This window comes from Pimephales promelas, chromosome 3, assembly GCF_988280905.1.
Source record: "Pimephales promelas chromosome 3, fPimPro1.hap1.1, whole genome shotgun sequence".
Taxonomy (NCBI): Eukaryota; Metazoa; Chordata; class Actinopteri; order Cypriniformes; family Leuciscidae; genus Pimephales; species Pimephales promelas.
The window spans coordinates 40497587-40525396 of NC_142771.1; the positions used below are offsets into that span (position 1 = coordinate 40497587).

Below are 27810 nucleotides of genomic sequence, written 5' to 3' on the forward strand. Positions count from 1 at the left end.
TTCTGAGCATGTGACAATTCTTCAGAATTTAGTCAAAACTTCCTCTACAGTGTAGGTTTACTACATACTACCGCATTCTATACATCACAATGTCCTCAGTTTTCGTGAAAATGAAATATAGCAACAACAACAAAAAAAAGAGATGTAGATGGAATGCCACATTTGACCAATCAGACACACGTATTCCAGAAAGTCATGTGATAAACAAGAATAGTAATCAGTAATTCATAAATAATTTCCATTTACAGATATGTTGCATTTATTGATTGACCTCCAAAAGGCGGTCTCAATACACCAAGTAAATCTCAATACACCAAAATCTATTTAAAATACATTTATTTCATGCTAAATATACTTCAAATAACAAATATCACTTAAGACCAAAAGTACAATTGCAGGGCATTTAAATTAGGCACATAAATATGTTAGCGTATCTGTAGTATACTTAGCACACTTTTTAGTATATTGTTTTTTACTACATTGTATTCATAGCCTGTCTGAAAAAGTTCTCCAAATTATTAAAAATTATCATTACATTTTCAACCACACAAAAAAAAATAGATATAGAACTGACAAAAACATTTCCATAAGCAAACATTTCCATGTAGTGGCACTATTAAATATCAGTGTCATTTGCTAACTCCAAAATGCAGCGGTAATCTGATTTCCTTCTATATAAGCTGCACCAGTTTTTCAGGTTTTATGTTTGGTTTATTGGTGGGGGGTTACAATGTACTCTTCCAAATTCTTTTCTGTAGAATCCAGCCTTCATTGGTAATACAAGTAATCAGCAGGTGATAGGGTCATTGAAACACCTGTTCACAAGGAGGAAATCAACCGCAAGAAAAGTTGTGGAATTTGTCTTCATGTGTCAAACATGCACAGTAAAATCTACAGAGGTAAATGAACTCTGATCAGAGAACATTTGGTCCATTGAGAATGAGACTGAATCAGAGTTAAAATTAATGAAATACTTGGGAGTTGTTCACTTTTGAAAAAAACTTTGCTGATAATTTACTCACCCCCATGTCAGCCAAGATGTCCATGTCATTCTTTCTTCAGTCGAAAAGAAATTAAGGTTTTTGATGAAAACATTCCAGGATTTTTCTCCATATAAAGGACTTCAATGGGAACCAAACGGTTCAAGGTCCAAAAGACAGTTTCAGTACAAACTGAAAACTGTTCAAAGGGCTTTAAACGATTCCAGACGATGAATAAGGGTCTTATCAAGCGAAACGATCGCTCATTTTAAAAATAAATAAAAAAACGTTTAAGTTTTATAAGCACAAATGGTCGCCTTGCTCTGTTCTGTGATGCACGTTCGTGACTCTCCTGTTCAAACTCGTTTATCAAAATGAACAAATATTTTTTCGTGTCATTTGGTTCATTCAACGTACGAAACGAACAAATTGACTCAGAAAAAGATTCATTCATTTTGATGAACGAGTTTGAACAGGAGAGTCACGAACGCGCATCACAGAATAGAACAAGGCGAGCATTTGAGCTTATAAAACTTAAACTTTGTTATTTATTTATTAAATGAGTGATCGTTTCGCTTGATAAGACCCTTATTCATCGTCTGGAATCGTTTAAAGCCCTTTGAACAGTTTGCAGTTTGCAGTGAAACTGTCTTTTGGACCTTGAACCGTTTGGTTCCCATTGAAGTCCATTATATGGAGAAAAATCCTGGAATGTTTTCATCAAAAACCTTCATTTCTTTTCGACTGAAGAAAGAAAGACATGGACATCTTCAATGACATGGGGGTGAGTAAATTATCAGCAAATTTTTTTTTCAAAAGTGAACTACTCCTTTAATTGATTAATTAAGTGATGATTGGGCATTAATGATGAACACCAAGCAGAATAAGAAAAAAATTTGATTTAAAAGGAAGGACTGAAAGCTCACCTTTCTGATGAGCAATTGCCTCATTGAGGGCCTGTAGTTTAGCTATGAGGAACTTCTTATCTTCACCCTCCTAAGAAGACAGAAGAGATGTTAGCAAGAAATCATTAGGCTGTGAAAACCCTAACCCCAAAAACATTATATTCAGTTCACAAAATATTCCCATAATATTTACTCTTAAAATGTACTTTTCCACAAGGGTCATTATACTCACATGGTCTATCTGTTTTTGTAACCTTCCAATGTTTAACTTCTGGCCATCTAAAACTTGCATGTGAATGTATATAAGGGTTCTGGAAAGAGATGGAGATGGCAGGTTAAAAAAAATGACCAAATCTCACCCAGTAGTCCCATAAGCAAGGAAAACTCACAGGAACAGGCCTGCAAAAATGAAGAGGAACAAAGGGTTGTCCACCAAGTGAATATATGCCCTGCCGAGCCAGTACAAACTGGAATTCGAGTTCCCCAGCTCGATGAACCAATGCTTGGCTAAGAGGAGCATGTTGTGGAAGCTCCTGAAGGGCCCACAATGTAAGGAGGGCTTGATCCTAAGAAAACAGATCAATCACACAAAACACACTGTCTCTAATGTCTCTTTATTATTGAAATCAATTGCTTTGTGTTCAGGACATATGGCATGAATGATGCAAGCGAATTCTAAATTAAATTAGTTTTTGCTTAAAACAAGAAAAAATTCCCGCCAATTTATTGAAAGTGATAGTTTTTTTTCAGTGAAGAGTGAATGTAATTCTGAAGAGACAAACCTCCACATTGTATATATGACACACATAAGGGCTCCAATGAAGGAGGGTAAAAACAGGAGGCTGACGAAGAGAGTGCTCATCTGAGTGGCCCCCCAGTGTTTCCTTGGTGCTTGGAAGTTCTTCATCAAACTTGTCTATAAAGGAGGTGACACATGCCATTACTGTAACTGACAGAAGATATCCTAACAGAATCAAACATATCTAATAAATGATTACACAAGTTAGTTTCTACATTGCAGGAAAGGGAATAGTTTAACCAAAATATGACACTGCAATTGCAACTCTGTATTGTTCCCCCCTTATTTTCTTTCTTCAGTGAAACACAAAATGAAATGCTTATCAGTATGTCTGAGCTACGCTTTTCCATATTTCGAAATTGGATGTTGAAATGTTCAAGATTATTTATTACACAAAGGTATAACAGCCTGTCACTGGGGCAGTACCCTTGAAGGGACAACTTTGTATCTTATCAAACTCTAATTATTAGTGTCTAAACGATCTGAAGAGAAAACGCAAAAGTGGCGTTGCATTATCACATTTTATTCTGCATTTAGACGAGCGTTATGGGTGGGAAATCCACGTGCATATGGTGAAGCAAAAGTGTGAGAAATTCGATGTAGTATGCACTCCAGGCAGCTAGGTGGCGATGTAAAGCACTGCCACACAACAACACCAAGTCCGTGTGCCTGCGTACAACCTTCACTGTCAAGCAGACTTTTGCGTTTTTTCACCGTTTACACGGGAACGCGACAGTGGAGCGTTTTTAAGATTTCCACTCTGGAGGGTGGTTTCACTTTTTTGCGTTTTCAAAAACGCCGTCACCATGTAAACGGAAGGCACATCCGATAAAATATTTTTACATTTTCACCCGCGAGCGTTCTCGTGTACACAAAGCCGGGTATTTAGCAAAACTAATATTTTCACCCTCTCCGTTTTCAAAAATAACATCGTTTACACACCCCCATAAATACACCATCGAGCGCCATCATAACTATGCCAAACCTATTGGCGGCAGTGTAGGGGTTAAGGATAAAGCCATTTAAGCCAATCAGAATCCTCAGAAACGACAAGAGAGAACTGTTTCTCCCAGTTCACACGACAACACATAACCGGCGTTTTCAGAAATCTCCACGTTGGCCGGAGTTTTTAGAAATAATCGTTTTCAGTGATAAAAACTGTCTTTTCGTGTAAATGAGAGGGCAAAATGCAGAGAAATATCTGCGTTTTCCCATCAGGTAAACGGGGCCTGAGTGTCATGATCCCGGCCTGTGTTTGCTGTCCCTTGTTTGTTGCCATAGTTACCCTAGTAGGTTTCCATAGTAACTAATCACTTACACCTGTTCCTCATCAGCCCCTCCTTACCTTGCGTGTATTTAAACCCCAGTATTGCTCATAACCTGTCTGGTGATGGATGTATCATGTATCAACTTGGATGTATCATGTGTGTTTGTTTTAGTTCTGGTTGTTCTTTGGCTGGTCTCATGTTTTCCGCCTGGATTTACTCGTTATTTTGAGAAATAAACCCTTAAATTGCATCTGAATCCAACATGGTGAATCCACCATTTTCTAAAATAGCCATGTTACATTTTATACCTTAGAGTATTAATATGTACGCTTAAGCCAAGGTTCCCAATGAACCAATATCACAATTGATTGATTATAATTAATAATTGCACAAAAAATATCTTTGTCTTTGTAAAAAAAACGTCAGAATATTGATAGGAATAAAACTGTAAAGTCTGGTGTATGTAAGTGAAGTGAAGTGGAGATTTGTTATAGGGAGACTCGCCTGCTTAGCCTGGGAAAACCCAGACAACTTCCGGCAAATTTAGATTTGCTCTGAAAGTTAGTCTGGCAAAGAGCTCATTCAAGCCCATTTCCAATCCGTTGAACAATCCTTTACACGTCGTTGAACAATCCAATCCTTTACACGATGACGACAGTGCTGGGATTTTGAAGCAGAGTTTGTAGCCTACATTACAAAGATGGACAAAGATGGGCCCAACAAGTTTCTCCCTCAAGTGGTCCAGTAGCAAAAGACTAGTGTGGAGACCCTGTCCTAGTGATGTTACATATGACATTGAAGCTTCAAAGCGCAAATTGAGTTCGAAATGCAATTTCTCATAAAGCTCTGTGCCGGAGCCGGTATTGTTTTTAGAGAAAAACGAGATCAACGAAAAACGTAGCCTCACTGTCTTTCCAGTCGCGTGAATGTGTCCACTACTCTACGGGTTTTTAGTTTAAAGGTACATTATGCAGGATTTTTGCAGTAAAATATCCAAAAACCACTAGGCCAGTGTTATATATTTTGTTTAGTTGATTACTTACAACCCCGGAACCTCCGATTCAGGAGGAACAGTGCGGTTTTCGTCCGGTCCGTGGAACACTGGACCAGCTCTATACTCTCTACAGGGTCCTGGAGGGTTCATGGGAGTTTGCCCAACCAGTCCACATGTGTTTTGTGGATTTGGAGAAGGCATTCGACTGTGTGCCCCGAGGCGGCCTGTGGAGGGTGCTCCGGGAATATGGGGTCCGGGGTCCTTTGCTAAGGGCTGTCCGGTCCCTGTATGACCGGAGCAGGAGCTTGGTCTGCATTGCCGGTAATAAGTCAGACTTCTTCCCGGTGCATGTTGGACTCCGGCAGGGCTGCCCTTTGTCGCCGGCTCTGTTCATAATTTTTATGTACAGAATTTCTAGGCGCAGCCAGGGGCCGGAGGGTGTCAGGCTTGGGGACCACACGATTTCGTCTCTGCTCTTTGCCGATGATGTTGTCGTGTTGGCCCCTTCACACCAGGACCTTCAGCATGCACTGGGACGGTTTGCAGCCGAGTGTGAAGCGGCTGGGATGAAAATCAGCACCTCCAAATCTGAGGCCATGGTCCTCAGCCGGAAAAGGGTGGCTTGCTCACTTCAGGTTGGTGGAGAAATCCTTCCTCAAGTGGAGGAGTTTAAGTATCTTGGGGTTTTGTTCATGAGTGAGAGAAGGATGGAACGGGAAATTGACAGGCGTATCGGTGCAGCTTCAGCAGTAAAGCGGTCGATGTACCGGTCTGTTGTGGTGAAGAAGGAGCTGAGCCGTAAGGCAAAGCTCTCGATTTACCGGTCAATCTACGTTCCTACTCTCACCTATGGTCATGAGCTTTGGGTCATGAGCGAAAGGACAAGATCCCGGATACAGTCGGCCGAAATTAGCTTTCTCCGCAGGGTGGCTGGGCGATCCCTTAGAGAGTAGCTCAGAGTAGAGCCGCTGCTCCTCCACATCGAGAGGGGTCAGCTGAGGTGGCTCGGGCATCTGTTCCGGATGCCTCCTGGACGCCTATCTGGGGAGGTGTTCCAGGCACGTCCCACTGGGCGGAGGCCCCGGGGAAGACCTAGGACACACTGGAGAGACTATGTCTCCCGGCTGGCCTGGGAACGCCTCGGTATCCCCCCAGAAGAGCTGGAGGAAGTGTCTAGGGAGAGGGAAGTCTGGGCATCTCTGCTTAGACTGCTGCCCCCGCGACCCGGCCCCGGATGAGCGGAATAAGATGGATGGATGGATTACTTACAATATCCCAAATGTTTCCAACTATTTGTAAATCGTGAGAAAATTGCGATTTTTAACCAAGGAAACGGGGCATGTGAGCAGGGGTGAGGAGTCGCCAGTCAATGACGTCATATCAGCGTTATCCCCGGTTTCCGCCAGGTTTGACCTCGTACTGCAATAGTAACCATGGCGACAGACGTGGACAACTGGGTCGGTAATGCCCGTTATGCCTAGAAGGACGCTCAACAAATGTTGTTGTTGTTCAAACATTATGGACCATGGCAAGCAGACTTTGAGACAAAAAGAGGACTAAAACGAAGATCAACATCTTTCCAGATGCCGAGAGCTCCACGTCCGCGACTAACTTCGACTTGACAGAGACGTGAGTGTTGCATGTTACCTCAGCAATCAGGTGAGCATATCACCTGTATATAAAACTAATTCATGTTATATAGTTCAACATGATGAAAAGTTAGAATATGATCTGTATGTTATTCATGTTAATCTATCTTAGTCTCATAAAACACACAACCTAACTAACAACATTCAACACACTCAAATGCCGTTTAGTGTGATAGTGAAACTGTTAGAGCAAGTGAAGCAGCGCTGCGTTACCTCAAGTTTAATTCCTGTAATAAACTGACCTGTGTGAGTATTAATTCAGCACTTGTGTGTAATTCGGCAGAACGAAATGTCCTTATTTTTTTAACTTATATCCGCAGGACTCGCGTTGCGTGTGGCGCTGGTATACGTCTAGCAATCGCGTCCTGCTTTATACTACAGTCATGTTAAAAACATCAGTGTATTATTCACTCATCCATAAAAGATCCCTCAGCTTGACGACAAGATCCATAATTCCGCTTAATGTGGAATATACAGGGGTTGGACAAAAAAACTGAAACACCTGGTTTTACTACACAATAATTTGTTAGAATGGTGAGGGCCTCATTTTGCATCCAAATACAGCACCAATTGACAGAAAGAAGTCCTTCACAGTGACCAGAGGGATTATGAGCCGTTCCTCTTCCAGAACAGTGTCCAGGTCACCATATGATGCTGGTGGACTCGCTCATCCAAAACACCTCAATAATATTCAGATCTGGTGACTGTCAGACCATGGGAGATGTTCAACGTCACTTTCATCTTCATCAAACCCTTCTGTCACAAGTCTTGCTGTGTGTGTTGGTGCATGATCATACTGATACACGGTTTGAGCATCAGGTGCTCATGATCCTCCAGAAGGGTTTGGTAGTCCTCGGCAGTGTCGTGTCCATCAAATACAATCAGGATTGTCATGATATTGGAGCTCAAACCATCACTGATCCACCCGTGCTTCACTCTGAAGATTGGCCGCCAGGCATATAGATGTGAAACCTCCAACATTGGCCAGTGTTTCAGTTTCATTGTCCAACCCCTGTACGTCATCAATATATGCCTTTGTTATTGTAAGAGGTTAGCAACCCCTGGTGGCGAATCAGCCCCTCAGTTATTTGTTTGAATTACAGATTTGCACATTTAGCTCCAGTTGTGCTCACTGTCGTTTAGCAATCGAAAACAAAATTGTAAAAATCCCATTCTCGCAAAGAGTAGGGGTGAACAAGCAGGAAGAGATTTAGGATGAGGAAGAGCAGGTGTGGAGAATGTTGTCAATGCTGACTCTGCTTTAGGGTTTTTCCCTTTTCCTCAGAGATGACAGTGTGTGTGATGTGGAGAAACTCCTCCGGACCAACATGAAGACACGATGCTGAAGCAGAATCAATCTCTCTCACTGACCGTGATTCTGCAGTCGCACAACTCTTCTGACTGTACATGCTTTTCATTCAGAGTTTTGAACTGCAACCTTTTTGGCTTTTGCAAGTGGTGAATTTATAGGCATTCGATAGGCCTACTATTCAATATTCACTACAATACTTTACTTGCAGTGGATTACTCCACTTGTGCACTCGGGTTAATGGCTACTATACATTTGACCTGACTAGGCTCTTCTCCTTTTTCTACTTTCAATATAATATAATGTTATAAAAAAACGACTGAACGAATGACACACGGATTCAATTCAGCCTATCATCTCCTTTTGTGTTTCACTAAAGAGGGGGGGGGGGGGGGACTAAAATACTAAGATGATCTTGACCTTTTTGAAGTAGAACAAGAGGAACAGTTTCACAATTTGTACTGCAGGCAACAGGGGTGAAAACAGCACACCAAACCTAGAGAAAGAGAGCACAGACAAGACGATAGTGTCAAGGCATCAGGACACAATGTAATGTTTCTTCATGAGAAGGTGACCGTACCACACAAGCGTTTGACCATAGATGAGCTCCAGAACATCTCGTGCAATATCAAACTCCAGTTTCCTGCTTCTCAGGGAGAAGTTTCTAACACAAAACCTGAAGGGGCAGAAAGAGTCAATAAACCTGGCTAAACATCATACGGGATCACGTTATATGGGAACTTACCCCCACAGAAACTCTGCAAAGATGATGTGCACAACTGCAACTATTAGATCCATTAAAACCAAACGATAAAGCTCTTGACCAACAAATGTCTCCCAGCACAGCAAGTCCTGCACACAAACAATCCTGCTTTATTTCATATTCAACTAATAAGCACATATCTAAAATATGTTTTTTATTATTATTAAATGTTCTAAATTATCATTCATTCTCATAAACCCCACTGTAATTTTTTTATTTATGGGAAAAAAAACTGGCAGCTGTGGTTACCAGAGTTTTCCTGTTTAAAATACGAGGAGCAACATTTTAGCTTTTACAGACATTTAACCGTATATAATTTACATTTTACAGTATTAAACCGTATTTCATTATATGATATGTTCATTTACTGACCATTGTAATACATTGACAGCCAACAATCACAGCATTGATCACATGATCAATCAAAGCTCCACTGTAAAAAATAATCCTGTAAAAAAAACTGTAAACTACTGGCAGCTGTGGATGCTAGCATTATACCGTAATTATACGGTCTGTTACTGTTTTTGTGTTAGAGCATCTGTTAAGTTGAAGTTTAATACTGTAGCTGTAGCTGACATTACAGTATTTAGCTGTTAGTTTCAAAAACAGTAACAATTTACATTTTTCACTGTAAATTATACAATGATTTTTTTTTTCACTTCTAAAAACTGTAAATTTAACGCTATTTTACAGTAAAATTACATGAAACGTACCATTACATATATATCACAGATATTTACTGTATATAGTAAGGAAACTTTCTGTTAACCAATTAACAGTTTTTCACTGTAGCATTTTACCGTAAAAATCACAATCAATTTTTACACTGAGGATTGGCTACTTGATCAATATTGCTTTGTATGATTTTGCCGAAAAACAACATTACTGGATTTTTAAAAGAGGTCTTCAGGCTTCATGATTTTGGTCACCTTTTTGGCTTTATTCCTTTCATCAATTTGGAGCCAATAGTGACACAGCATAATAAAAATGCAACCCTTCAACAACAGGTTCCTGTGAAAGAAGAAACCGAAAGGTTGTTAATGAACACTCAGATATTTGATTCTGATAATAACAACTTTGAACTTTTGTGAACTGAACAAATATGTTATTTGACATCGGTTTAGATATTAACATACTTAAATGACAAATAAGTAAGTCAAAAATATTTTGAGATTTTAAAGCGAGATTTTACCGAAATCTAGTTTCAAATGCAAGATTCTTACACGAAATCTCTGTATTCATGCATTTAAATGATAAAGTATTACATATTTTAGCAACATAATGGTAACACAAACTACAACAAACATAAGCACATTTTTTGGCACAACTGCTTATGTAGAAAATGCAGATTCAATTTTATATAGGCTAGTAAATTAAATATCTTAAATGTTTGGTTGTATGACTTTCTCGCTTATTAAACATACAAATAGCCTAGCCCCAGTGTTAAATTAACACTGAGAGTGTGAATTGTATAAACTCTGAGCAGAGTGTTAAATAAACACTGAAGCAGTGTTAAAGTTAATGAGATAATTAGGTGAATAATTGAGTGATGATTGAGCATTATTGAAGACACCTGATGATAACAAGCAGAATATCGGAAGGAGAAAAAAATTTAATTTTTAAGTCACCTTTATGTGATCAGTGTTTGGTTTATTTGGGCTTTTGACCCTTAAATCATTAACTTTAGATTTTGTTTGGCTGCTGTATGTGACTTATAACAGCTAGAAGAACAAATAGAAAATGTGATTTGATGGTGTTGGTTGTGTTCTAACATAATCATTAATTGACCTGAATTGCTCATCAAGAACATAAATTCTGAGTTAAATTTACCTTATGGATTTTAGCAGCATAGTCATTTTAGAACATACCATTTTTAGCCTTTTCAATGAAATCCAAACGATCAAATAAAAAATCCAAATAATATTTTACATAGGCACACACAGACATCAAGAATTAGCGTATGAATCTCAGCAATGGTGACAAACATATCACCTCTGAACATAAGCTCATTATTTATTCACACAGCAATGCATGATGGGAGCCATGAATGCGTTTTGATTGGTGGCACCCAGAATGCACTCCAATATGCTTTATAAGTCACCATTGTTGAGACTCATAGGCTAATAATTTTTGTCTGTTTGTCTTAAAAAATGTAAAATATTGTATATGAGAAACTTTTAAGAAATGTATTGTAAATGTTAAAAATAGAGATTCCGCTTGTTGAGATCATTAACTTTAACACTACTTCAGTGTTCATTTAACACTCTGCTCAGAGTTTATACAATTCACACTTTTACGTGTTAATTTAACACTGGGGATTTTGCTGTGTAATGTGTCTAAAAGGTTTGGAGTAATTTTCAAGATAAGAGTCACGCAAGACAGCATTACAATGTCACACTAGAGTGAGCAGCAAATATAAAGAGATTTAAAGGCAATCAAATGAAGCATGTTAAAGTTGCTTCCTGCTGCACTGAAAGGAAACGCTCATAGCTCACAGACAGGAAGTGAATAAATAGTTAGTGAAAGAATGATAAGCAAATAAGTAATTGCTTCCCTGACCTTACAATGGACACGTAAATGCGAACACTTGGGGAGTTGTAATCTTCCCCTCTCGATAAAGTGTCGAAGAAACCAGGCAGTAGTTGACTGAGGCACGACACGATCAAAGGCAGGACCAGCAAACGGACTGGGTCATTTTCCTGAACAGACTTGATAAAGACATGCACACCCAATATATCAGATAAAGTATTCAAACACAATATGGCATTTCATATATCAAGCCCATTCTAAGGAAATGCCATTTCAGACTGAACATTTTAGTTTTAAACGTCACAGCATGGGGTTTAGCAAAGAATTCAGAAATGCTTATAGCATTTTAGAGGGGAAATCTGTGAGCATTTCAATGACATTAAAGTTTTCTAAATAACCCATAAAAATGTCACTTGGTGAATGAAGACATTTCTGCAGATTTACATTTATAATTTAAAGAGTTTTATTTTATGACTTATTTTGCATTTCACACTGAACAGAGAACTTTATCAATTGTAGTAAATGGGATTCTTTCTTGAGAATGAGCGCAGAATTTCTGTCAAATTTGCAAAGGCTAAACTAAAACACCCCAAAAACAAGTTGCGTATCAGTAAGGCGTGATATCCCAATGATATCTGAAGAAAACAGTTACCTAGAGAATACAGATGAAGGACCAATGTAATGAAGCAGCAAAAATAACTGGTGTGTGAGGTGAACAGGATGTGACTTGTCTTTTCCGCCATTATTTGTGTGAATTAATAAGCATTAAGTTTCCTGTTTGCCTCCCTGTTGTATATTCGAAACTATGACCCTTACCAATAGTTGGACCTTCTCAATGTAAGGGGGGAGGTAGTAAACAGCCACCATGCAGACACCAATGCAAAGTAGGCAAATGAACCATACGATTAAGTGTACACTCAACCAGCCCAACGTTGAATACAAGTTCCTCTTCTGTTTTCCGCAGCCGAGCTCTGACAGCATTTCCTAAGACACAAAAATTCAGCAGAGTGACTCAAATATATGGTAAGGGTCAACAAATTAGTATGCATTGATAAAGCTGAAGTGTGAATTATGCACCACTGGTGTTTCCAAACAGACCTGTCAAACCTGTCTATCATTATTTGGACAAACACGTTGTCCTGCTTCAGACTTTCCATCAGTGGTTTTGCTGATGACGCCAAGTTAACAGTGTTGATTGTGCTACAGTGTTTTAACTTTCACAAAGTCTTGTGCAATGGGCTCAGAGGAAGTATTTTCCATTAAAAAAATGACAATAGCACTTTATACTGGTCCGTAATAAATGAATAACTACACAGGAACTAATGAGTAACACAATATTAACATTCTTACTATCAAGAAACCCTGATTAATGAATAAATAACTAATAGCACTCTGCTGAATCAAAAAACACACATTTTTATTGGAAACCAAAACCACACAACACTAAAACCAGCATAAGATTGTTGGTGGTTTTTGGAACATCTGACGTGGTTTCTGGGTGGATAAAGTAGCTGACCAGACTGAGACATAGGGAGACCTTAAACCTAATCCTAAAAGCCTAAGGCCGTGTGTCCACAAAAGCATTTTTCCACGCGCCTGGCGTATGTTTTCAATTGTTTTCAATGGGAGCGCCGCGTTTTTTAAACGCCATGAGCGTACCGAGGCGCTAAGCCTTTTTTTTTCGATGAAGCGCAGAGCGCCCAGCGTTTTTACTGGTCGCTGGGAATTGAAAAATGTTCAACTTTGGATAAAACGCAGCGCTCATCACTGTCACTTTTTACCCAGCCGTCCAATCACAGTGGAGGAGGGGCGGGACTAATACCACACCGACCAACTGTCAACATTCAAACTGCTGCGGATATTCTGTATCATAGCAACGAAACGTCTCAACTGAAAAAAAAAAACGCTGCGCTGCCAAAACGCTCTCAAGCGCCCAAAGCACGGCATCTTCAGCAGAGCCTCTTCAGCAGAGCGTCTAGCGTTTTCAGCTGGCTAAAAACGCTTTGGTGGACACACGGCCTAACCCCAAAAGCTCCGTAATTTCCCTCCGTCACTGTAAAGAGCACAAATAATTCAAGGTACACTCCATTGAAAACCTCATTGGTTCTTGCGACTCAAACGTGCTGTGTAACATGAGAGTAATCTTCATTGGTTCTCAAAAGTCAAGTGAACATGCTTGTGCTTACGTTTCTCATATCTGATTTGTGTGATGACGAATGTTTATATGTAAATAAAAGTCTGTTTCAAGTCTTGACTTGATCAGAGACTTGATCTGTTCATCATATAAAGCAATCAAGTCTCTTCAGAAATTTGTATAGACTAAGGCCCTGTTTACACGAGAACGCTCGCGGGTGAAAACGTAAAAAATTGTATTTTATCGGATGTGCCTTTCGTTTACACGGCGACGGCGTTTTTGAGGCTTAAAAACACAAAAAAAGTGAAACCACCCTCCAGAGTGGAAATCTTAAAAACGCTCCACCGCCGCGTTCCCGCGTAAACGGTAAAAACGCAAAAGTCTGCTTGACAGTGAAGGTTGTACGCAGGCGCGTGGACTTGGTGTTGTTGTAGTATGCAATCCTAGCCGCCTGGAGTGCATACTAAATTGAATTTCACACACTTTTGCGTCAACCTTTTGCACGCGGCTTTCCCACTCAAAACGCTCGTCTAAACGCAGAATAAAAAGTGACGAAGCAACGCCACTTTTGCGTTTTCTCTTCAGAATCGTTTCCGTGTAAACATAGCCTAAACTACTCGATTCATGTGGATTCATTTTACAATTTCTTTTTTGACGAGTCAAATTTGTAATTGCATGGACTGTCAATGGAGGGATAGATATATTTCAGATTTAATAAAAAATATATTGATCTGTGTTCCGGAGATTAAAAAAAAAGTTTTACGGGTTTGGAACGACATGAGGATGAGTAAATGACGACAGAATTTTACTGACTCTTTAAGGATACATATGAACTATTCTGAGGAACTAATCAGTCCCTCCAGGATTTCACGATTTTTTTTTTTGTGATTTTTGCGATCAAAATGACTGATTTTGTGGTGATAATTTCCAAAAATTTGTAAAAAAATTTGCGATTTATATATAACATTTACCATAATAGTATTCAGTCCTTCCAGAAAAACGCAGAGTTTTTATGTGATTGTTGCGGGCAAAAATTGATTGATTACGCGGCCCGTTTTCTTTAAAAATGCGATGGAATATGCGGGATATTTATGAAATTTTATGAAATGAAATTGCAGGAATTTGCAAAAATTGAGGGAACTTGCAAAAATTGCGGTTTGATGAAAAAGAGAAAAAAAGTGATTCCCCCAACATCCTGTTCTCACTAGGCTAATGTAAGTGTCATTTCTTATTACTTCCTTTGATAAGCAAGCATTCTACATCATAGAAAGTGCTGGGAATATTTAATTTCTCATCTTGTTTTATTTCAGACTGTAACGAGTGTAAATAAGGTGTGGCCCCTTTAAGAGCTGCGCGCTCCCTGTTGAACTCTCTGCAGTGTTATATGTGCGCCTCGAACACCCCATGTGTGTGGGTAATTTCTGTTTGATGCTACTTCTTTTATCTTATGTTGTTTATTAAGTAACGATGTGACGGTAGAACGTGTGACAGACAGTTATACGAGTTAGATTTGTGAGATGTCAATCGCCTCCGTGAGTCTGTCTGGCGTCGCGTAATTGCGTCACTTCATAACGTTCCCATGGAAACAGGGAGAAATGGCTGCTCTTGTGTGAAGAAAATGCAGCATTTTTCAACTTTCTGCTAAGATACATGTGACTTTTTTTGCAACAAAAATGCGAGGATTATGAAATCATGCAAACCCCGCATATTTTGCACGGAAATCGGCAATTTATGCGACGAAAGTGCGACGTATTTGAAAAAATGCGGCCCCCGCATAAATATGCAGATTTGGCTGATTTTGCATTGAATTCAGCGATCGCATAATCGCGTTTTTCTGGAGGGACTGACTAATATGCAGCAAAATCCCCAGATTTAAATGAACTCTGCTAAGAGAACATTTGGTACCTTTTGGAGTCAAAGTTAATGAGATTAATTAAGTGATGATTGCGCATCAATGATGAACACCTGCTGTCAACAAGCAGAATCACTGAAGGAAAGAGAAACAACGAGAACAGAAAAAAGAGAAACACAAGAACTACAACTGACTTCCAGCCACAGCCTTTGATGAAATCAACTAAAGACAAAAAACGAACTTGAATCTCTCAAGATCTCTCAGCAAGATCTCAGCAGAGCATCACCAGCTTCACGTATTACTAACCAGACTGACTTTAATTCTGTCAGATGTCTACAGAAATTCTTATTTTGGAATTAACAGAGGTTTAGATGTTGACTATTTATTGAAAATGTTTGGTCACCATTATGGTGACCAGTTTTTCCTTTAGTTGGGCAGTTCATGAGTGGTTATTGTAACAGTTTTTACATATAACATGGTAAATATTAACTATAAGGAACAAATAAGCATCTTCTAGGGGTAGATTAGGTAAAAAGTTGTGCCTTCAATATTACTTCCCCAGTAATAAGCTGTTGTACCCCTAAATAGGGTTGGGTATCGAGAATCGAGTATCGATTGTAGGGCTGGGTATTGAGACAAATTTCACAATTCGATTCGATTTCGATTCACAAGCTTGCAATTCGATTCGATTCGATTCAATATCGATTATTTTGGATATCAGTTACAATAAATGGCAATTTTTCTCAAGGGAATCAAATCTCTTAAATGCTGTAAACTATGGTCTATAGTCTAGTTGTAGCCAATAGGCTTCATTAGCCTAATATGAAGGTAATAATGAACTGTTTTGTAGCTATACAAACACTTAAATTACACTTTTATTTATTTTTATAATAAGAAGATTATATGAAATATAAACATTTAAATGGTGGCTGTCATAAAAACTTGCCAGATTTATTCAAATATGCATTAAATATTGAAGAACACTAACGAGTGTGGACTAACGAGTTTATGTGGGTTTTCTGAGGTAAATATGACGATACATGACATTGATTACAAGCTGTTTAACTGACGTCTTTCCACGGTTGAAACGCAGTTTGAGCGAATCAATGTGACATGATACGAATTTCGATAAGTTGTACTCTATCTTTAACACACTTTCAGATGCTCATTCATGTTTATTTGGCGCTGTGACTGATATTATTAAGCCGGAAGAGAGATCAGCGCTGCTGCTTCTCCAGAGCGATCTCACGCCACAGCGCCAAAACGCTATTTATGTTTTTGAATTTCTAAAGAAAATGGACGTAATTTGAAAATTGAGACTTTGTTTCATATCAATAGTAAAAAAGGACAAAGATTATTGCGATTTGTTGGATGCGCGCAGCCGCGATACAATGTCTCATTCATTCAAATGAAACAGGATGACTAATCGATTCTTGAGATTTAAGAATCGATATCGGTTTGTAAAAATAAGAATCGATTAATATCGAGAAATCGATATTTATTACCCAGCCCTAATCGATTGGAACCGGGACTAACTTTTCGTTTTCCCGGAATCGTTCAAAAGTTAAAATTTCGATTCCTAGTTTCGATATTCACAGTCCGCCGAGTGGAAGAAGAAACCGCTGGACAACACCAACGAAGAAGCGTCTACCGGAAGTGTTGGCATAACCGCGCGACTCGAACATGAGTACCTTACGTCGGCGGTCCAAAGTGTGGCTTCACTTTTCTAAAAATTAACGAAATCTCGGCAAAATGCAAAATTTGTGACAAGTATTTGTGACAGAAGAAGTATTTCCTTCAGAAAGACCGTTGGTTAACAAGGTTAGTTAAACTTTTTTGACCCTGCCTCTTAAAAGAATCGAAATCGAGAACCGTTAGGAACCGGAATCGAAACAAGGAATCGGAATCGGAATCAGAATCGTTCAAATTCAAACGCTACCCAACCCTACCCCTAAAGGTATGATTTTGCACATTTATAATTTTCTGACAGTGCAGAATAGAACATGTCTTCAAATATCCCAACATTTGTGTATGACATAATGTAATTTAATCATTGCTGTGGAGGATAAAGTAGATTTAACATGAGTCATATTTCCACAAACCTTCAGCTGAGTGCATATGTTCACCTTCTGCATTTTAACAGATCTTTTCCTGCAGACTTTAAAATCCCAAGAGCAGAAAACCTTTAAAGATAGGTTACCAGTAGTCCTGAATGTGCAGAAACTCTTTTCGAATGATTTGGACATCCTGAAAGGAAAAAGAATATCTGGTTTAATCGAGCTAATGATGTGAAAATGAATTAAAACGATGAGTACGGAAAATAGACAAACCTGTAAACAAGCAATACACATGTAACAAACATGCCTGTTCCAATAGTAAAAATATATGCCAGGGGTATGTTGTAATTGTGAGGACATGTTTTAGTTTGAGCTTGGCAATCTCCAATTGTGGCGTTGGTATAGTGGCCATAAAACATCACAGAGTCTGTGAGAATACCCTGTTGAGGAACAGAAAACAATCGCATTTGGTAAGTAATAATAAGCAGGGCATTTAGATGTCCTTTCCCCTTGACAATGAATCATCTATACCAGAAAGAATCCACTGTAAAGAACTTTGTTTTTATTTATCCTCACCGTGCCAGTAAGCATCCAGAAGTAAGTGGGTTTATCTTCTGACGGTAGAGGTGGATTTGAGATTTGTGGCAGGACCAGGAAAGGGCCGTTGACGAGGAAGAAGAGGATGTTGTAGAGTAACAGTCTTCTGAGGAAGATGAAATAGGACAGGATCCCGGTGCCAAAGCGAGCGCTGATTTTTTTAAGCACTTTCTGCCAAAGCTGAAAGGATTTCTGCAGTGACAGTCTACCTAACCAGCAACCAGACAAAACCTATCAAAGAGAAGTGCAGGCAGGTTTTCAATATTCAACCTCCAAAAATATACATTTAAAATGTTTAAAAATGTCATTTATATACAAATTTGTGCCCCCCTTTCATTGTTAAAGCATTGAAGATATAAAATCTGTCTTATTCAGAGACAACTGAAGAGTGACTTTGCCTTGTTGTTAAAATATATTGATTGATAGTTAATTTAGTTTTTTTTACATACATATTTATACACTGTAAAAAAAATATTTTCAAGATTTGTTATCACAACCTATTTTCTTTTGTCAAATCAACTTTATAATAATTTATTTAGTTGAGATAACTTATTATTTTGAGTTTCTGATGATTAAATTAATCTCCTTTATTGTATTAACTCACTTTTTTCCAGTTCAATCAACTTAAAATTTTAAGACAACCCAGGTTACTTACTTTTTTAAGTTAAACCAACAATATTTTTTTACAGTGTAGTAATCACAACATTTTTTCTTTTGTCAAATCAACTTAAATTATTTATTTAGTTCAGATAACATATAATTTTGAGTTTCTGATGATTAAATCATTCTCCTTTATTGCATTAACTCACTTTTTCCAGTTCAATGAACTTAAAATTTTAAGGCAACCAGGTTACTTACTTTTTTTAAGTTAAACCATCAATTTTTTTTACAATGTACATATACATATGTATATTAGGCCTGTGCAAGGATTAATTGCGATGAATCGCATCCAAAATAAAAGTTTGTGTTTACATAATATATTTGTGTGAGCTGTGTAATTATTTTGTATAAATACACACATATGCCTATATTTAAGAAACTGTGTAATTAGTATATATATATATATATATATATATATATGAAGAGTTCAGATGCAAAAGCCTCTAAGTGCCATTTAAATTTTTCTTCTAAAATGATCATTTTATCAAGCTTGTATATTTAAGTTCAGTGATTTCACTTAAATTGCAATGAGGATTACCTATTAATTGTCATTTAAGTGAAATTACTAAACTTGAATATACTGTATAAGCTTGATAAAAATTATCATTTTAGAAGAAAATTTCCAATGGCACTTAGAGGCTTTTGCATCTGAACTCTTCATATATACACACACACAGTATTTACTTGCAAATAATTCTTAAATATACATGATTGCATATGTATTTATATATACAAAATAATTATACACAGCACACACACACACACATATTATGTAAACACAAACTTTTATTTTGGGTGCAATTAATCGCAATTAATATTTGGACAGCCCTAATATATATATCATTATTTATTTTATTTTATTTTTTACTAAACATCATTTGTATTTGTCTTTAGTATATCCTTTTCATTTAGTTTCTAGTTAGTTAATTTCCTTAAATTAACTATTTTACATAACAATGTACTAAAAACAGAAACGTTTTTCCTTCGCGTTTTTCGTCAAAACGATCCCCGTTCACACTGATCCGTGGAAACTAAATAAAACACTGTATTATTCGTGCCAGGCCAGTAGTTGATGATGTCACTTTGTAAAGAAACACTATGCGCCTATAGACTGAACACGTAACACACATGTGCATGACACCACGCTTTTTACAAATGCATGTTTTTGTAGTTCACACAGAGATAATAGCGGTATCGGTCAGAATGCAAAGTATTTCCATGCCTCCGTGTACACTCATCACATGTCATCAGCAAGTTTCAAATCATGTTAATTTAAACACTGTTTATGGAAATTACCAGATGTAATAGATATAAATAAATGTGTTACTGTGCAAAAAGTCACCTTCAGGAAACAAGCTTTAAACTGATGGCAGCACGGGGCTCTGTTTTCAGAGAGAGGCTGTTCAAGCTCCCAGCCGAAGCATAAAGCTCTGAAAAGACACATTTAGATAAGGTCAAACAGAGACTTGTACAAAGAAATGAACAATTTTCACACAAAGAATAAATTATTGTTTCTATCAAATTCAGTACTATAATGAATTCTGTACCTGATCTCACGCTTTTCAGAGACACTAAGAGGCATTTCACGCAACAGACGTACACATTCTCCAGCAGGCAAATCTTGTAGTTTATTCAGCAGCTCCTCATTTTGGGTGACTAGGACCAGGACACAGAAACAAAGTCGGTGTCATTTTACCAATGTCCACTTTAATGTGAATAAACTTGAAACATTTGCACATTTTCCTCTCTCTTTCTTGTTGCTATACAAAGTTCTGTCATGAAACTCAAGATGGCGCAGGCTGGTCGCTCCTTAACTCAATCTGCTTGGAATCACATCATTCTCTATAGGGCACAGCCGATTGGTTACTGCTGTATGAGCAGCCAATGAGCTTGCTGAATAACAGCAGTCAGCATTTGCTGTAGAAATGCAGCACGCTTTCAGAAACCCTCCACCTTCCCCAGCTCCACCTGTATAGATCTACTCCTGGATTTGTCCATTGCCATGTCAAACAATGAGAGAGTTGTCATGACAGAACTTATACACTCACCTAAAGGATTATTAGGAACACCATACTAACACTGTGTTTGACCCCCTTTCGCCTTCAGAACTGCCTTAATTCTACGTGACATTGATTCAACAAGGTGCTGAAAGCATTCTTTAGAAATGTTGGCCCATATTGATAGGATAGCATCTTGTAGTTGATGGAGATTTGTGGGATGCACATCCAGGGCACGAAGCTCCCGTTCCACCACATCCCAAAGATGCTCTATTGGGTTGAGATCTGGTGACTGTGGGGCCATTTTAGTACAGTCAACTCATTGACATGTTCAAGAAACCAATTTAAAATGATTCGAGCTTTGTGACATGGAGCATTATCCTGCTGGAAGTAGCCATCAGAGGATGGGGACATGGTGGCCATAAAGGGATGGACATGGTCAGAAACAATGCTCAGGTCGTGGCATTTAAACGATGCCCAATTGGCACTAAGGGGCCTAAAGTGTGCCAAGAAAACATCCCCCACACCATTACATCATCACCACCACCAGCCTGCACAGTGGTAACAAGGCATGATGGATCATGTTCTCATTCTGTTTATGCCAAATTCTGACTCTACCATCTGAATGTCTCAACAGAAATCGAGACTCATCAGACCAGGCAACATTTTTCCAGTCTTCAACTGTCCAATTTTGGTGAGCTCTTGCAAATTGTTGCCTCTTTTTCCTATTTGTAGTGGAGATGAGTGGTACCCGGTGGGGTCTTCTGCTGTTGTAGCCCATCCGCCTCAAGGTTGTGTGTGTTGTGGCTCCACAAATGCTTTGCTGCATACCTCGGTTGTAACGAGTGGTTATTTCAGTCAAAGTTGCTCTTCTATCAGCTTGAATCAGTCGGCCCATTCTCCTCTGACCTCTAGCATCAACAAGGCATTTTCGCCCACAGGACTGCCACATACTGGATGTGTTTCCCTTTTCACACCATTCTTTGTAAACCCTAGAAATGGTTGTGTGTGAAAATCCCAGTAACTGAGATCAGATTGTGAAATACTCAGACCGGCCCGTCTCGCACCAGCAACCATGCCACGCTCAAAACTGCTTAAATTACCTTTCTTTCCCATTCTGACATTCAGTTTGAACTTCAGGAGATTGTCTTGACCAGGACAATGCACACCCCTAAATTCATTGAAGCAACTGCCATGTGATTGGTTGATTAGATAATTGCATTATGAGACATTGAACAGGTTTTCATAATAATCCTTTAGGCGAGTGTATATAAGAGTGACAATTGCAGAGGTTTCGTACGAGTCGTCTTTCCAGTTCAGTAACATTAAACTTTTTCACTGGGGTCGAAGTTCTGAAAGTTATAGTGTTTTGCATCGGATCAAATTATTCTATCTTAAAAGATCAAGGAAAGGTGATTCCTCGTGATATGAGCCCTGTTTGATTTTAAAAGATCGGCTTTGTGAGTGTTTAACTGCTGCAAACCGTCATGAGCGCAGTCCTTCCGCCCTCTAAACACATGCAGGTTTGCGGCGCTGGAAGTGCTGGGGACAGGGTTAGGCACTTGTCTTCTTCTCGTTTTGGTGGATCGGCTCTGGTTCTGGGAGAGCACAGCGGTCTGATTCCATCCTGAGAAAAGACACTGTACACTTACTAACTGTGGAAGCTTGTTTCCGTCACAGAATAAAACATTTAAAAAGATAACTGCGACCTTTTATCTCACAATTGCGTGATATAAAGTCGCAATTACGTGTAATAAAGTCAGAATTGCGGGAAATGAATGAGCAATTCTAACTTGTTTTCTCGCAATTTTATGGTGCAATTCTGGTTTTATAACATGCATCTGCAACTTTAAAGCACACAATTTTGACTTTATAAATCCCAATTTCGCGAGATATAAACATGCAATTCTGAGAAAAAAAATCGAGTATGTTTCTCGCAATTGCAAGTTTGTGTCTTTATATCACGCAATTTTATATCACAGAATTTTGGGTCCCACTTTATATTAAGTGGCTTTAAGTACTATGTAATTACATTGAAATTAATAATTTGATACAATGGACTTATTGTGTACATACATGTTTTTACATTGTACTTATATTTTAAAATTCCAACATGTAATTACAGCTATAATTAAGTTATGTAATTACATTTGTAATTACACAGTTGACCCTCCCCTCACACCTTAACCTACCCTTAAACCAACCCATACCACCACACCTGTCCCTAACCTTACCCATAGCACACCTCAATAGCAGCAAATGTGTTTTAAAATACAACAGGAACACAATATTACAATGTACTTATTGTTCAATGTAAGTACATAGTACTTAAAGCCACTTAATATAAAGTGGGACCGAATTTTGTTATAAGAACGTACTCTAAATATTCAGTGTTGGTTCTGGGAACGTGAAAAATGTCCAGTTTTCTTGACGTTAGAGGAACGTGTTTTAAAAGGTCTAATGTTCCTCAAACATTCATTAAACATTATTTTCAAATAAAAATTCAACATGATAGTGATGTTGATTTCTAACATTCCAAGAACATAAAAATGTCCAGATTCCTGAATGCTACTGCACAGCAAAAACTCAAGAGTGTTGAAGTGTTAAAATTTGAGTGTTAAATAAACACTGAAGAGCGTTAAAGTTAATGTGATATTTAAGTTATTGGTTGAGTGATGATTGAGCATTATTGAAGACACCTGATGATAACAAGCAGAATCACTGAAGAAGAAAACTTAAAGGGGGGGTTGACTGCGATTTCACTTTTTTTATTTTAAATAGTGTGTAATGTTGCTGTTGATGCATGAACAGTATCTGCAAAGTTGCAGCGCTGAAAGTTCAATGTAAGCAGAGATATCGTCTTTTTAAAATCAGGAAGTATATTACCTACAAAAACGACTCGATTGGGACTACAACGGGTTTTAGACGCCACTAACCCACACATTTACATCAACCCTCCCTCCGGAAAATGTAGAAAAGGGCATGCGCATATTTCAGCAGCTCCAGCTCGTCGAGTGTGTTGTTCATCCAGCAGTCAGGTCTTCTGTGTTTCGGGCTTCCCACGGACGCTATATTTCGTCAACAATGGATACAATTTATGTTTGATTATGATCCTGAAAATGACGATCGTAATCTAGCTCTCTGTGCTGCGCATTTTACGGAAGACAGCTTCCAGAATCTCCACGAGTTCAACACCGGATTCAACAAGAAACTGTTACTAAAACATGACGCAGTTTCAACTTTAAAACCAGAGGCAGCAGTTGTTGGGCCACAACCTGTAAGTAGGCTAAGACTTCATCATTTTAAATGTATTTGCATGTATAATTTCAGATGTGATGTTTTAGTTTTGTCAAATGCCAGCGCTGGCTTTATATCCACTTAGTTATGCTATTTTGTGTCTACGACAAATGCGTACAAACATTTTGGACCTGAATTTGTATATACTCATTTTATAAATGTATTGTTCATGTATATATACTTTATCATCACTTTGTGATGTAAGAACAGGTTCGTTATGTGTGGGTGATGAAAGGAGACGCAGGGTCGGAGAATACTGGGACTCGTGCACTTTTATTTACACTCTTTTTACAGCGCGATATCGCGCTCAAATATAGTTAACTCAGAATATCAAAGGCAAAAATAAATAATAGGTGATAATACTCTTCCCACTGAACACAGCTTTGCCGAACACGGTTGCAGTGAAAACTCTTCCCGCTGAATACAGCTTTCAAATGTCACGCGTTCGGTAACAGAACTCCATAGGATACATGCACGAGCTGCCAGTCTCTCTCTCAAACTGTTGTCCGCACGGCCCGCTTAAATGCGCTCTCCTCACGCCAATCACTGAAATCACAGACAGGTGTTTGTCATTTGAACTTGGCCCACTTATTCACCGCTCGGCTCCGTCCGTCCCCGCTCTCCCACAGTCCCACTACAGGACCTGTACATCTGGACCGGAGCGCAGGCACATTTTGCCCGTAAAGGTAATGGGCGTTAACCTTCCGGACAACGTGAGCGACAGTTTAGCCAATCACAACACACCGGCCCAAACTAACCAATCTGAGCCCACTGCCTGTTTCTGAGGGAGTGGTTTCATAGACTCATAGGTTTCATAGACTTATATTGCACCCCATAAACACAATCATGCAAAGAAAAAAAGCAGTCAAACCCCCCTTTAAATTTTAGTCACCATTATGGTGATCAGTGTTTGGTGTAGTTGGGCAGTTGACCTTTCTTTATATGTTTAACTTTACATTTTGTTTGGCTGCTGTACTTGAGTTATGACAGCCACATGAACTAAGAGAAAAGGTGATCTGATGGTGTTGGTTATGTTATAATATAATCATTATCTCACAATCATATGACCTGAATCACTGAACTCAAGTAGTCCTAATCTCTGATTAGAATGTATATTGGTCATTACAGAATCAAATTGATTTAACCGTATAAGTTCCAGGTTGTGCAATATAAACGATTTCTTAAAAGTTGTTCTGATAAAAAAGACATATAGATTGAGTGTATGAATCTCCACAATGGTGACAAAAAGAATATTCGATTAGGAAAATGAGATTCGTAAGACAATTTAGATCATAATTTATTCATATATATGATGGGAGCTATGAATGAGTTTTGATTTGTGGCACGCACTGCAACATGCTTTATTATTGTCACCATTGTTGAGAATCACAGGCTGATTATTGATATCTGTGTGTCCAAAACAATTCAATTTTTAATGACTTTTGATCAGAACAACTTTAAAGAAATCTTTTGGATTATATAAAAAAAAATGGGATTTTATGTAAAATGAGCCTATTTCCAAAAAAAAGTGGAATATCCCTTTAAGTAGTAAGTTTATTATGTTTTGTAGTAAAACAGCCATGGTTTGTGAATATGATATTTTGAATATTTAAAATGAATTAAAGTTCTTTGGGAAAGCGTATGGAGGCATTTTCTCACTGATAGAGCGACTGGGCATGGAGGACAGGACCTTCTGTGTTGAAGAGGACCAGCTGTTCCTCTGCAGGGTATTTGTGTGTTTGGGCTCATGGTAATGCTGTGCCTCTAGGTCTTCTCCATCCCCATGAGTCAGATCAACTGCAAGACAAAAACATTTAGTTAATACTTCCCTCCAGCCTTTTATGAATGGGATTTACACCAGGCGGTCTGTATGGTGTGTGTGTGTGCCCACATCTCACTGATCGGTGTGATCTCCCAACAGCTTCCAGCTCAATCATGTCTTTATCTTCATATCCGCTGGGAATCGTCTCCATGATCAGGGATGTAGCCATCCTGACTGTCTATAAGATCTGTGTGCATCAGAGCAGAAACTTAGAAAAAATCTTCCTTATTAAAGGGATAGTTCACACAAAAATGAAAATTAGCCCATGATTTACTCGACCTGAAGTCATCCTGTGTGTTTATGACTTTCTTCTTTCAATCTGCCGGAAGCTAGTTATTTTAGTCGATAAAGTTTTAAATATGGATATTTTTTCTATCCACTTTTATGATGGAGAGATGCACTTTTATGACGGAGAGATGCACTTTTATGATGGACAAATGCACTTTTATGATGGATAGATACTCTTTCATGTGAGATGGATGCACTTTTTTGATGGATAGATGCACTTTTATGATGGATAGATGCATTTTTATGATGGATAGATACACTTTTATGGACTTCAAAACAGAAACAGCCATTCACTGCCATTATAAAGCTTAAAAAAGAGCCAGGACATTTTTTTAATATAACTATAATTGTATTCGTCTGAAAGTAGGATGTCATAAACACATGGGATGACTTAATCCTAGTCATGGTGAGTAAATCATTGGCTGATTTTGCTTTTTGTGTGAACTATCCATTTAAGGTGTAATATTTGCATGGGATATATTTCCCAGACCCTTTCTTAATTAATTAAACTACATTGATAAAGCAAAAAAAATAAATACAAATAATAATAAAAAATAAAAATAAATACACAAGCTTTTATAACTGTTACATATATGGTCTATCTCCATTGTCTCTTAGTGTTTTCCTGGTAACTCTCTTATTAAGTTCCTTTTGTTTGCTCTGTGTATTTAGACTCTGTGCACTCCCTTATAATTGTTCTTGTTCGTCTTCGTGCCCGTTTTCACTACACATTACGTAAAAACAACATGCCGGTAATAACTGCTCCTCCAGATATTTTTAATAATTGAGCATTCATTATGTTTGACTATAAGAAATGTTTCTCATTGTAGGCTATTGAATGGACACTTAGTTTATTAAAACGTAAATGCATGTTTTGTATGTACTTGCAGACAAGGCTCGACATTAAATGATTAGTTCACTTAAAAATTCAAATTCTGTCATTTACTCAAGTTGTTTCAAACCTGTATGAGTTTCTTACTTACGGCCGAGCACAAAACAAGATGTTTTGAGGAAGGTAACCAGACATCAGTTGGAAAATGAGTGAGTAAATTATGACAGAATTTTAATTTTTAAGTGATCTACAGTATAACACCCATCAAATGCATGTGGAACTCCTTATAGCCACTTTGGCGGGTTTCATTTCATATATAATATAGGCATGCATGTTTGTATAATGCCAAATTATGAGGTATTATATATAGTACAGCGCAAACAAGTTAACATCAGGCAGATAATATTAACAACAATAATATTATAACATTAACAAAATAAAAGTCCTCTTAATTATACACAGAACTACACTTTCTGAACACACTTCACTTTTAAATACGGAACATTGTAATAATGTCAAATTAAAAGTTTTACTTTAAAGTACAGTACATTTTAACTCATATTTTAAGTATATTGATACTAATAAACTAATCTTTTGACATTAGTATATTTTAGTTTAAATGCTTGTAAGTTTAAGTGGGTCAAACAGCACTCTAAAGTTCAAATAATTCCATTTAATGTCAATTTAAACTACAATAAATGTTCATTTAATTACAACTGACATGCAATAAATGTCTGAAAACATTTTGCACTGTAAATTATTTCTGTAACATATTTTTGCTCAAGAACTAATTCAGTTTGTCCATCAAACCACTTAATCTGCTCACTCAACAACACTCCTCATATAGCAACAATTATGATATGAGACTCACCTTAACAGCTGCTGCTATACGGAGTCTCAAATGCAGTCTAAAGAAAATATACGCAGCAAAAAGTTTGCATGCGTATTAAAGAAAATGAGCGGCTTGTTCTGGGAGTGAGCAGAAACACTTCACGGTTGACAGAATACATAGAGAGTGACAAACCACAGACAGCCTGCAAGAGGAACAAACACGAGCGGACTTTTTTTCTACCAGCTT

The 27810-nt window shown here is 38.0% G+C and overlaps 1 protein-coding gene across 1 annotated transcript; it reads right to left on the reverse strand.

Moving 5' to 3' along the window:
• Positions 1–67: 67 nt before the first annotated feature.
• Positions 68–27732, reverse strand: tmc6a (transmembrane channel-like 6a). Its single transcript, XM_039667183.2, has 20 exons — positions 27604–27732; positions 25682–25799; positions 25450–25587; positions 21977–22120; positions 20044–20152; positions 19839–19926; positions 17816–18067; positions 17513–17679; positions 17285–17429; positions 12013–12180; positions 11227–11375; positions 9597–9678; positions 8650–8756; positions 8485–8580; positions 8325–8400; positions 2668–2801; positions 2275–2451; positions 2118–2196; positions 1907–1976; positions 68–815 (listed from the first exon to the last, which is right to left on the reverse strand). The coding sequence occupies exons 2-20, from the start codon at positions 25779–25781 to the stop codon at positions 769–771; spliced, it is 2328 nt and encodes a 775-aa protein (XP_039523117.2). The 5' UTR covers positions 25782–25799; positions 27604–27732; the 3' UTR covers positions 68–768.
• Between the last annotated feature and the right edge of the window lie 78 nt (positions 27733–27810).